General features: G+C 47.5%; 1 protein-coding gene across 2 annotated transcripts in view; it reads right to left on the bottom strand.

Moving 5' to 3' along the window:
• The window catches only part of LOC135814818 (uncharacterized), a 27,651-nt gene extending 14,854 nt beyond the window's left edge, over window positions 1-12,797 (bottom strand). The window contains exons 1-8 of one of the 2 annotated variants that reach the window (XM_065327995.1): window positions 12,649-12,797; window positions 6,275-6,416; window positions 4,851-4,920; window positions 4,471-4,596; window positions 3,999-4,171; window positions 3,064-3,262; window positions 759-904; window positions 191-305 (exon numbers count right to left, since the gene is read on the bottom strand). In XM_065327995.1, the coding sequence (XP_065184067.1) occupies window positions 191-305; window positions 759-904; window positions 3,064-3,262; window positions 3,999-4,171; window positions 4,471-4,596; window positions 4,851-4,920; window positions 6,275-6,416; window positions 12,649-12,673 (996 nt within the window). In that variant the 5' untranslated portion in view covers window positions 12,674-12,797. Of the gene's footprint in view, window positions 1-190; window positions 306-758; window positions 905-3,063; window positions 3,263-3,998; window positions 4,172-4,470; window positions 4,597-4,850; window positions 4,921-6,274; window positions 6,417-7,917; window positions 8,227-12,648 lie in introns of those variants that run through there. The other variant, XM_065327994.1, reaches the window with a different exon arrangement.
• Between the last annotated feature and the right edge of the window lie 219 nt (window positions 12,798-13,016).

Genomic DNA, 13,016 nt, shown 5'->3' with positions numbered 1-13,016 from the left:
AACTCGTGAATAACAACTGTATCTTTAGACGGAAGTAAGCACTTGACTGCATACCTTAACCGGTGTCAACATCAGGTCAGACTGATGGTGACACAGGCCGACACTATTCGAATCAGATCATCATAGCCTTGTCAACATGCACGAGCCGTGCACACACACACACACACACGCCAACACTCGTACTAGTTACCATTGCAGGGGTGAACCATCTATCTGCCTTCTGCAGCGTTCTCAGGTCGGACAGGGCATCGCCAGTCAAGTTCATGATGTCAGCGGTGGTGAGTTCACCCTTCAGATTCTGCAGACTGCACACAGACAGCACATAGAAATAGAAAATAAGAAAAATTCATAGTTCGCTTCAGACTCAGTTTCCAATAGACTGAGTTTTCAGCATCCGTGGGAACGTCGCCACCCTGCAAAGATATAAGGCACAGATGCAGCTCCTAAAGCAGTGGGAGGTGAGTAGATCAGCCCTACAGCAAAGTGGTCAAAGACCAAAAATCTCATTCGCTGCACCCATGTTTCCCTCGTGCCAGGCCACGAGTTCCCAATTAGCTGTTGGTCGCAGCACGGCTGGAAAAAACCCTTCTGCTTCCAAGCAGGACTTAAACCTGGTACCCTCTGTTTCTCGATCACGATGCCTGCCTGCTTGGACGTGGTAAGTTGTGAGTTAAATTGCCCCACACACGTTGAATTCTTATGTCTTGTCTCTTTAGTAGTTAGTGGAGACAAAACTGATTCTAGGTAGTGGCTCTAACCTGTTCAGGATATCGCCAGTCCACTGTGATGGGTCTCCATTGGCCTTTGTGAAGCTAAACAGAACAGAACGTGCCAGATTCTTGGCATGTGCGACAATAGAGCAGCCGCGAATCGCGCCAGACACTTCTCCAATTGCATCGGAAACCTGCAGCAACGAAACAGGAGCACAGTATATGCCAGGACCGCCAGAAAGCAATTTTTGATTGGTCCGGGAGTAACATGGCATTTCACCCTCTGTGTATGGTATGGCAACTGGCAAGTATACATGCCCTCCGCAGTAGTTAACTGGCAAGTAAGTTACACTATGATGCCTGGTCCGGTGATAACCTGACCAAGCGGACCGGTTCCGGCAGGCCTGATATCACATTCATGTTCACAGTCGCAGCAGTGCACGCACACGTAGCACAGCCGGTCAGCCTCCAGACCGTGGCTCTATCAGCACTGGTGCCCTGGTGAGTACTAGTAACCTCCCAGCATTGAACTACACGCACTACTAGCACGAGGCCAAGGCAAACCGGAGCTGGAACCGAGTAGACCCAGGTGCTCGAAGTCCGGAGACTTTTACAGTGTGTGTTTGCCGAGCTGAAACTCACACTAGCCATGATCACTTGCCAGAATCCTGCTCGTGGATGGAAGGTATCTTGTCCAAGTTTGCTTTGAGGCCAGGCTCGATTGAACCAGGCCATCTTTCGATCCGATCTGTTTCTCTGGAGTTCGCTGATTTTTCATATCAAATTTTGGTGTCGCAGAGGGTGCTCTAAGTCCGTACTGCTCAGAGGTGACTCGGAATACACACATATTTCTGCTAATTGCTAACTTGCAATCCCTCGGTTACGACGAAAGTACCGAAACGATATGTTTGGCATGTGCCTCCACCAGTATTTCTTGCAAAAGCGTAGTTTGTTGCCGAAATGCAAGCTGTTTTTAGTCAGCTCAGAGAAGAAGCAGCTGCGCTGTGAAAACTGCGGAAAAACAGTGGTGGAGATGCCAGGAGTGTCAACCTTTCTGCAAGGATTGGTGGTTCTCTGTAAATTCTTCTCCTCTGGCCATTCTCAGCTCTAAGCTGGCTCTTGATGATTGAGTGAAGGTCTGTTTGACGCTGTGTCCGTTCGAAATCGGTCTTGGCAAAGTTGATTTTTGCATGAAATGTAACCCAATTTGTATTTCGTATTGACACTCGAAAACCCACTCGCATGGTATGGGACTTCTGCTTATCGTAGATCCCTGAAAATTGGTACGCGAGGAGAACATACCACACTATCCCCTCGATAAAATATTTGAGTCGAATACAATAAAAGAACATGACATTATGGGTGTACGAACTTAGGATACCATGTCCGGACTTCGAGCACCTGGGTCTACATTTACTGTACCGATCAGGCGCAGGCTGACTTGTCACCCCCCCCCCCCCCCCTCCCCACACACACACACAGTGCCACCCAGGCCTACGTGAATGGGGATTCCAGGGTGTTTGACAAGTTTGTCCACCTGTGTTCCCATAAGAAGTAACTGGGCTACTAACTACGCTGTTCTGTTCCCTATGGGGGTACGGGTCATGCTACATGTATCAGAGCTGAACATGTTTTCGAAGTCGACAGCATGTTACAAGGAAATTTCAAGTATCAAGCAAGGCTTCTACCCAATGCTGTACATAATGCATGTACTGGTCAGCAACAGCAGCAAGGCTTCTATACTTCGAGTGCACACACACACACACACACACACACACACACACACACACACACACACACACACACACACACACACACACACACACACACACACACACACACACACACACACACACACACACACACACACACACACACACACACACACACACACACACACACACACACACACACACACACACACACACACACACACACACACACACACACACACACACACACACACACACACACACACACACACACACACACACACACACACACACACACACACACACACACACACACACACACACACACACACACACACACACACACACACACACACACACACACACACACACACACACACACACACACACACACACACACACACACACACACACACACACACACACACACACACACACACACACACACACACACACACACACACACACACACACACACACACACACACACACACACAACAGAGCTTCCTAGACCGGCCTTGTTTACACTTCAAGTGTAATATGTATCAGAGTTCCACTGTATCTCTCTTCGGTGAGATCATGAAAGCAGCACAGCCAAATACATACACGGTCTACGGCATATCAGTGTCTGGTTAACTTACGGAAGACGAATTCAGCTCTGACGACTGGCGAGAAGACATTCCACACAAGTACTTGGGTGCATGGGTCAGCAAATCTTTCAGTGTGGTCGAGTTCCACACCTTGAAGCTGCCCAAAGCCATGTTCAGAGTTGGGAGCATGCTGTGAATCTGATCAATGGTCATCTTGGACAAAGAATCGCCGATCTTCTTCAAGCCATTCCTAAGGAAAGAAACAAGGAACGCCGAGAACTGTGGCATGAGAATATCTACAGTAGCGGTGGCGAGCACTTTACGACTACCCTGCACTGCAACCAGTAAGTAATCAAACTGTCAACAAGGACTGCATTGCAAATTGTAGTTCTCTGCGTACCATGGCGTAGTACATGATTCTACTTTTTTTAAACAACACAGTCGGCTTAGTTGGCTAGATAGCACAGTCAGTCAGTCACATACGCATATAACCCTAGCGGCCACAGCTACAGCCACAATAAATTAATGACAGCTTGCATGGGACCTGATCCTACTGGTGGGACCTACCCGTAGGACCATCATACACGGGCATGCTGTCTTCTAACAGATGTGCCGTGTTCTAACAGTTATCTACTACTAGTACTGTGTTGCTCAATGAAATCCAGTCGCGTCACTCAAGTACACGCCGGGCGATGCGCAGCCCTAGACCTGCAAACACTGGGCTGCGAAATCATCCCGGATGCAAGACGCAAACTTGAGTGACACGACTGGATTTCATTGAGCAGCACTGTAGTACAAGTAAAACTTGACTTGACCCTAATGGAATGAATGCTATCATTATTTTAAAAAAAACATCACATTGGGAGCCCCAACTCATCACAACCACGCGCTCTTCAGCGTGTTGGGAATGCAATGAATTGAAAATATGGCCGAAAGCTCTGTCGCAATATTTAGTTCTGAAGTTTTATTGGGAGCCCCAGACTTACTTGTTCTTTAAAAAGGATGGGGGTAGTTGCTTTAGGGAAGACAGGCTGAACGTAGCTAGTGCATCGCTGGGAAGCTCATTGAGTGTACTCAGGTCCCAGCCAGAAATCGGTCCCTTGAGCTTCTGAAAGCTGTCACCGAGTGCTGATGATAGGCAAGGAGATGATTTGGAACTCTAGGAAACAGAAAAAGGCAACAGCGAAGGAGTACATAGTTATATGAGCCGTATACTGGTGATGACCTGGCAATACTGAGGATGGGTGTCACAATGTCATTGTAATCCAGGGTGGAGTAGGACGGGGCGGGTAACAAGTTGAACCTCCACTTCTTCGTGAGTACCCTTACATACCCTACACACGTGTGCAACCAAGCGGATTGCTAGCTGTTAAGGACAGGTACAGGCATATCGAAGACTGAAGAAGCAAGTCCCCGTGCACTGGTATGTGTTCTAATGGGGAATTTCGGCGTGCTCACCAGACCAGGTAGCAGGCTTGTCAGCTGGGCAGCGCTGGTTATTCCCTTCTTCAGTGCACTGCAGGATACACCCTTGATCTTGTCAGGCTTCAGGTCTACGCTAACCTTTGAAGCATCGCACGAGGCCTGTTGACAAAAAGAAGTTGAAAGACAAACAAAGAAGATAAATCCTGTTTGCAACTTTCTCTCAACCTAATGAAAGAAGATGAATGTACTATAGTAATCCAATGCCAAAGAGAGTGAGTTGGCCGGCTAGAGAATAATCGACAAGTTGCGGATGAGATAATTTTAAATATAAATAAATCAATACGAGCCCATAGACCACTGTACGTGCGCTACAGACATGGACATGTGGACATGCATGTTGAATGAAAACAAACCTGGGGTCCACAGCAGTTCAAGTACGCAGTGATGGATAGGCTCTTGGAGCAAGTCTTCGTCTTGCCAAACCTACAGGGGATGGAGAGAGAGAGAGAGAGAGAGAGAGAGAGAGTAAGTTACATTTATAAAGACAGGTAAGTCTAACAAATGAGGACTGAGACCTCTGCAACAGGGTTTTTACGCCTGGAAGCAGGTGCATGATTTAACAAGCAGGTTGTCAGTCTAGATTTTATGCGCAGATGGAGAAAAAAATGCGCAGAATTTTTGTAATGAGATGAAAAGCAGAAATAATAAGAAAAGATGAAATGAAAGCCTGCTCACAACCCCGCCCAGCCGTGCGAACTGGGTATGGTGGATTAAGAACCCGGTTCAACGCTCGAGCAAACGCTCTCCACTCAAGGTGTTCACAGCAACTGATAGGAACTCATATGGGGAAGTTATAGAAAAGAAATAATAAGATAAAGAGAATAAATTTCAACGCACCTCAATAAACGGAGCGAGAGAGAGAGAGAGAGAGAGAGAGAGAGAGAGAGAGAGAGAGAGGGGGGGGGGGGTAGAGATAGAGAGACAGAACGGGCAGAAAGACAAACAGTCAGACAGTGAAAACATACAGGAGATCTATAATGTTCCTGAGCAAAATTTGGCAACTGCACGTACATGTACATTCAATGCCAGAACCTTTCACACGTCAGTGTGTACGATCTGAGAGGTACGCATGACCTCCTCAGCAGTAAACATGTGTTAGTAGTCAAACAGTTTGTCCGAACATGGCCAGACCAATCAAGTCGGACCGCACGCCTGCCTTCACCGCCTTACAGCTACACTATCTTACGGTTATACTCGCTTGCATGAGCTGGTCCGTCACTCTTCAAATGTAGCTCTACTACAGACCTCAGTGAACTCGTTGCTATACTGTGCAATTGCTATGCAAGTCAGTGTGCAATGATCAGGCAGACGTTTGCATCTGCTTCTCTGCTATTGCATACCAACATACTTCAAGTACATGTGCACTGAGGAATGCCAATAACATGTTGGCCAAGCAGCCACACGCGTAGCACACTTGAACTGACACGCCACTCAAATTCACAACATGGACTGTAATACAGTAAAACCTGTGACTAACGACCACCCCTTTGGGCCAGAAAAAGCGGTCTTTAGTGGCAGGTGGTCCTTAGTTAGAGGTTTGCACCGCACAACCATAATGTGAGACCGTGACCGTCCATGCCTGGCAAAGTGGTCTGTAGTACCAGGCTGGTCGCTAGTCACGGTGGTCTTTAGTTACAGGTTTTACTGTAGATATCACTCCTCCGCTTAGCTGCACAAATCCCACTGCTATTCAGAAGTGACTCAATGCATTACACCCTGTTTGCTCCTAATTATTTTAATTTACAAAAGTAGTACACATTGACATGCTGATACCTACCCAGGAATAACGCCAGTGGGAAGGCTTGGAAAGCTGGGAACTTGGATAGTGGGGAAGTTGATAGTAGGGACCTGAGGAACCTGAGGGAGCTGAGGGAGTTGAGGGAGTTGAGGAAACTGGCCTTGGGCGATTGCACAGAATGCTATGGTTCAGAAGCACCCGCAAAAAGACAAGATACAGTCATGTACATTGAGTCAATGTTCACGAGTTTGTCAGAGCTGAGGAGAGAGAGGGAGAGAGAGAGAGAGAGAGAGAGGGAGAGAGAGAGAGAGAGAGAGAGAGAGAGAGAGAGAGAGAGAGAGAGAGGAGAGAGAGAGAGAGAGAGAGAGAGAGAGAGAGAGCCGAAAGCTGACAGACTGAGAGAGAGAGAAAGAGAGAGAGAGAGAGAGAGAGAGAGAGAGAGAGAGAGAGAGAGAGAGAGAGAGAGAGAGAGAGAGAGAGAGAGAGAGAGAGAGAGAGAGAGAGAGAGAGGGGAGGGAGAAAGAGCTCTCTCCCTCCCCCTCATGCATTGCATGGGCATGTACACATACACGCCTGGAGTATAGAGGTTATGCAAATACATAATCAGTTGAGATGGTTTGGCGATGTCACAGGCACAGTGATGCACTAGCGGCTCACGATTCATACATAGCGCCCATAAGCGGTTCCGCTGACGCACGATGTATACATAGCGCCCATAAACGGTTCCGCTGATGCACGATGTATACATAGCAACTATAAGCGGTTCCGCTGACGCACGATGTATGCATAGTGCCCATAAGTGGTTCCGCTGACTCACGATGTATACATAGCGCCTATGCGGTTCCGCTGACTCACCGCCATGCCATCATGCGCAAGACCTTTATACATGGGTGTCGAAGCCGGCCCGGGGTTGGCCCGGCTTGAGCTGGACCAATGTTCTGGCTGATGTTCTGTGTCTCTCGGTCACTGGGGCTCACATATTGAATTTACTGCGGTTGTTATAGCATGCAAGCCTTGAAGGGTGGCAAATTGTATAATGATACATTGCAGGTTACACCCATGGTATACATTGCAGGTTGATGTTTTATTTTTTAATACTTAGCACAATGGAACCTGGGAATTACGGGGAACTGGAGCCTCAGCGGTTGAAGCCAAACACACCGTCACGCATGCACGGGCAAGCGAAACCCGTGCAACCCAACTACAGACAGTAAACACATTCTAGAACTACTCGATGGAGGCCGCCGTGATCGCGTGAGTCCCGAGCGGAGTATCTACTACTTCAAGTACTTGTCTTTAAAAAGTACTCCTATTACATGATTGTACTTCTAGAGTGAGCGGTTGGATTAACTACTACATGTAGTACTAAACTCTCGTGTCCCCAAAGTGCCTCTCGAGCTCGCAGTGTGTTTTCTACCGTTGGCGATTTTCGCTCTCTGCAATGCCAGTGGGCCCTCTCATTCGATATTCATCGACCGCGTTGACGTCGTTTATTACAGATTTACACTGATCAGGTTGGAAAGAAAAGAAACCGTAAAATTCTCGTATGGTTCAATAGTTTGAGGAGTTGAAAAGGGGAACGCAACGTTCTGGTTATCATGGCTGTGGCGAGTTGCACTTTCAGAACAGGATAAGAATAAGACACACTAGCTGCGCTTTGGATAGCTAGCTAGCGGACTTACCAAGGAGTACAAGTAGAGTCCTCATCCTCGAGCACACTGCACTGTACGACTCGAGTAGTGTAGGACGATTCGGTGATCAGCAAGGGGTGTGCTAGCGTGGGGTAGCCGGTTCTGCGCTGACAACGGCGGGTAACGATAGAGTGAACTCCGGCTACGCTAGTCCAAGTGAGATGCAGAAACGTCTTGCCACTGGTAGATGTACTGCACGTGAAGTGGAACACGCCGGATCGCGGACGCGGAGGCCAGCAAAACAGGTAAGGCTACCGACTACGTAACCGAGTACGGCGGTACCAGGCACCGACAGCAAAGAACAAGCTGACTGCAACTACAGTACAGTAAAAATAGGTGAGACCATACATGTACATTGCACATGAGTAGCTGTTTACCCAGTCCCAGGCCAGGACACCGACGTCGTGACGCTCCGTCGTGACAGGACACGAGCTAGCTCTCGATCCATGATCCAGTGCAGTGTCACCTCGCTAGCGCTGTACTGTAGCCTACGAAATGCAGGGTAGTGTTGCTGTACACTACAGTAGTAGTCTAGTGTAGTGGTTAGTAGTGTTTAGTAGTAGTGTTTACATAACAACAGGTGCAAGCCACTAGTATTCTCCTTTCCTTTTGCCATGGCGTTGGGATCAAACGCAAAAGACAGTGTGGCCGCGATCTTCTATGATTATGACTTGTGTTGTACTCTACCCTAGTAGATCTAAGTACTACTAAGTACTACTAGTAGTACGTCGCGGATTGGCAACTGTCACCATGTATGTTCTGGTCACGCCAGCATGCATTTCACGTGTCATGTTATAAAGAAGTAATGCCCTAAAAAGACAAGTTTCCATCAAGTAGGTGTACAGTCTTGAATACCTAACAAGGACTAGCTGTCCGGAGATTGAGTCTACATAATCATTGGCTACGCCATGGGGCGCCAGTGGCAGTGGGCCTTCCATGCCACTGCTGCTCGGAATGCGTTCCTTTAATAACAGTGACCATGGTGACATTGCATCTCGTGCCTGGACACATGGGTCAGTGGAATGACATCAGAACATGCCACACGCAAGTTTTAGTTCTGGCTCTATCTACCACTGTACTGACACCATGGACACTGGTGACAGTGAAGCCGCGAGTCTAGACTATAGTATAGTGGTGACGCACTAGGCATCGGGGCAATACTCGAATAGTGCAATACACTCAGTACGGAAACTCATCCCGCAAACCTATCCACATCGAGTCTTTAACAGTACAATTCACTACTGTCTAGTACCGAATAACTGGGGCTTCAGAGTTGAAGCCAAGGCCGTTCTGATTTTTCATGTAGAAACCTCGAAAGAGCGGAACCCCATGTAATATACGGGTTCCCTGCACATGGTAAAACTCTAGCCCAGTCGTTCTTCGGCGCCCTACTGACTACACTATTAGGGAGGTTTAGTTCCCACGTAACGGAAACGCGTACGTGGGTGATACACGTAAAGTGGATGAAGGGCATCCACGTTGCAATGTTGTGTTTAGTCACACGGAACAAACAAAAGCATGAAGCGAAAGGCCCAAACCTGGTCAAAGACGAAGCTACCCGGGCCTAAGAAGCTCATCGAATATTTTGATTTCGTGCTTCGGAAACTTCTTCAGCTGAGCACCCTCACAGCTCGCAAAATGCGCTCCATTCTGATTTTCACCCACGTTCTGGCGGAACGTGGGTGACCCTCCATACACGGTATGTCGTGAATCAGAAAACGTCTGTACGTGGGTCACTGAGTATCACGTGGTACACACACGTAAAGTACCCACGGATTACGTGGGACTAAACCTCCCTACTGTACTGTAGTGAAAGCCCAAAATTAATGATGACGTAATTGCATAAGCTACAGCAACGCAATACGTCATGTATCACCGTCATACACACACACAATACGATGATTTCTGTGGAAGCGACTTCGGGAAAGAAAGCTGGTTGCTCCCAATACTGGCGCTTGCACTCTTCCCACCAACTTGACTTGACCGACTCATGACTGCCATCCAGAGCACACAAGAAGTCCATCGAACCTTCGACTCGGCAAACCAACAAGATAGCACTACTCCCTGCTTGATACACGGCGTTTCGGGGAATTGGGCCCTCATCAGTTGAGCTTGAGTAGGCTGGGGAAGATTGTGCCTGAAGAACCTCTTTCATAGTGCTCTCCAGGCCAAAACATCACCAGAGGTACCAACTTACAAAGATGCTTCGTTTCCAGTGCGACAAACGCCTCATGAATACCAGATAGCAGCGCGAGACAATGTCGCTCATGGATGTGTAGGATTTTGGACGCAACAACGTTACGAATGGACAACGGTCCTCAAAGCTTCTTCTAGTCTGTCCCTCCGGGAAATCGGGATTTTGGCCCAAACCCGCGATTTCCCGCGTTTTTTGTTGTTTTCTGCACTTTGTTTTACATCTTTCTGCACTTTTTACGCAGTGCTTTCAATAGCTTCCGCGGCCTGTTCGTAGGGTCCAGCGGATAATGCCGGCATTATATTCGGCATTATACGACTATCCGAGCATCGGAGCATTAGAAAGGAACAAAACGAGCATTATGTAAGGTTTGAGCGGCATGACGAGTTTCATAGTGGATAATATCGGAAAATCCCAGGTTTTTGGCAACAATCGGCTACAATCATGATCATGAGATGTTGTCTGATGATTGGTTTTTGCCATGAAACTCTGAGTGACAACGAAACAGCCCTATTTTACTCCTTTTTGTGTACCTCTTGCGTACTACGCTCCGCCCATTCCGGGCATTTGAGCACTATGCATTGTACTGGCGCATGACTTTGTGATTGTGTAGACATGTAACACCTTTAGCACTAACGCTACATAACTATTGCTACATAAAAACGTTATGATTGTAGCAATGTGGTCAGGTAAATGTATACAAGCCATTTGTGAAGCATGCCCAGCCGAGGCCGAGGCAGTTCAAGTGACACAAATCTGGAGAAATTATTTACGAGGTTTCTTTTACTTTTAGAATAATGGAGAGCTATGGAGACATACGCGAAGTGAATATCAAACAGACGAAGAAGAGTTTTCTAGTTGTGCCAATGGCTCTGGCGATAGCATCTCTAGCGATACTGAAGTAGACACTGATGCATTGCTAAATTTGGACCAGGATGAAGGAGCGGCTATAAACAGAAAGAGCTCGTTCCAAAAGAACTACCTTTGCCGAGTCCAGCTCAGGAGGCTCGAAAAGAACTAGAATTTCTCATAGACTCAGCACCAAGTCGATTGCTCAGCAGCGCCTGTCTTACTTTCCTGATGAAGCACGTACAGTTAGTTGTGGACGGTTGTAATGCCAGGCCTACAGTCAAATGCTATCAGAAAGGAAGAGTATTGTGGCAAGCCATACGTCTACACACCATCTCAAGGAGAAGATGAGAGCATAAGCGAAGGATGTAGAGTGGCAAAATAACTTCTGACCACATGTTTTCAGGATTTCCACAAATGGGAGGGCTCTCCATCTGAGATCGGATCTCAGGAGCTGGCCTCACGTCTGGTGTTTCAGATGAAGACATTATTCACAGAGTGGACGCAGAGACAGCTTGTCTGCAGGCAGGAATACTATTTGCCAAGATTAACTTCATCCCAACAATGAATGACTACCTGCAGTAATGGTTTCATCTCTCACTACATGGATAATTAGGGGAGGGATTTGATACACCGACTATTCTGCCACAACCCTGCATCAAAGTTGGAATGGAGAGCAATCAATGGAGAAGCAATTTTGTCTTATAGTGCTAAGAAGTAGTAGAGCTCGTGAGAGATAAGGTGGCAACTTCAGATGCAGATCGACGATATGCATAATTTCCTGGAAGTTTGACAATGTGCAGACTTTCCTGGAAGTTTGACAATGTGCAGACTTTCTTCCATTTTTGTCCCAAACCAAGAGCATTATATCCCTTGCTGAAGCATTATAATCAGCATTATAAGGCAGTTTTTGGAGCATTATGGTTAGCATTATACGAACATTTTCGGAGCATTATCCGCTGGACCCTACCTGTTCGGCTGCGGCATTACTTAGGCGCGCTCTGCCAACCCCGTTCACACCACCAGCAATGCGACTCCAAATTGTTGCAGATACTGGCATAAATTTCTCCACGCAGCTGTTTCGATCATACACGGATCTCATCAGTGAAGGTTGTATACTGAATGGTCAAAAACTTGTGAATAGCTCTTTTTATGCAGAGTATAATTGTGAAAATGAAATCCGGGCATAATGATCGCGCTTTGAGGTATTGTACTTGTGCACAAACACACGGTTTAACGTTACTTCGTCATGGCACAATACCAATAGACCATCCCACATGCACTCTGAGTCTGAAGCAGCCCGACCTTCACTCTTCAGGCGTTACCACCCGTTTGTGCTGCGACAGACCATGCCATGCCACGAGATGGGCGACTAAACAATTACCGGTCAGGGGCGTACGCAGCATCTGGAATGAGGGGGGGGGGGGGGGGGGGGTGCTCCAACCTTTTCCCGAAGAACTGAATAATGCATGATTTCTGTGCGTTTGATACATGGAAGGTTGATATCTTGATTTTTACTTTTAGTGCGCTATTTAAACATCCAAGTATTTACCATGATACCAAGTCGAGGGAAAATGTAGGACCTGTTCCGTAGGATGGAGCAACCATGACTTTCAGAACACGACAAGAATAAGACACACTAGCTGCACTGACTGTGGATAGCTAGCTAGCGGACTTACCAAGGAGTACAAGTAGAGTCCTCATCCTCGAGCACACTGCCCTGTACGAGTAGTGTAGGACGTTTCGTTGATCAGCAAGGGGTGTGCTAGCGTGGGGTAGCCGGTTCTGCGATGACAGCGGCGGGTCACGAAACTCGATAGAGGGAACTCCGGCGACGCTTGGTCCAAGTGAGATTCAGAAACGTCTTGCCATGGTAGATGTACTACACGTGAAGCGGAACACGCCGGAGCCGAAGACCAGCAAAACAGGCTACCGAGTAAATCTACGGCGGTACCAGGCACCGACAGCAAACAACAAGCCGACTACTCGTACTGTAAAAAATACTTACGTGAGATCCGTGCTATCGTCGTTTTTTCCCCTAGCCTAA

The sequence above is a fragment of the Sycon ciliatum genome, chromosome 4 (assembly GCF_964019385.1).
Source record: "Sycon ciliatum chromosome 4, ocSycCili1.1, whole genome shotgun sequence".
NCBI classification, from domain to species: Eukaryota; Metazoa; Porifera; class Calcarea; order Leucosolenida; family Sycettidae; genus Sycon; species Sycon ciliatum.
The sequence above is the reverse complement of the archived record's forward strand: the minus strand, read 5'-3'. Positions and strand labels throughout refer to the sequence as shown.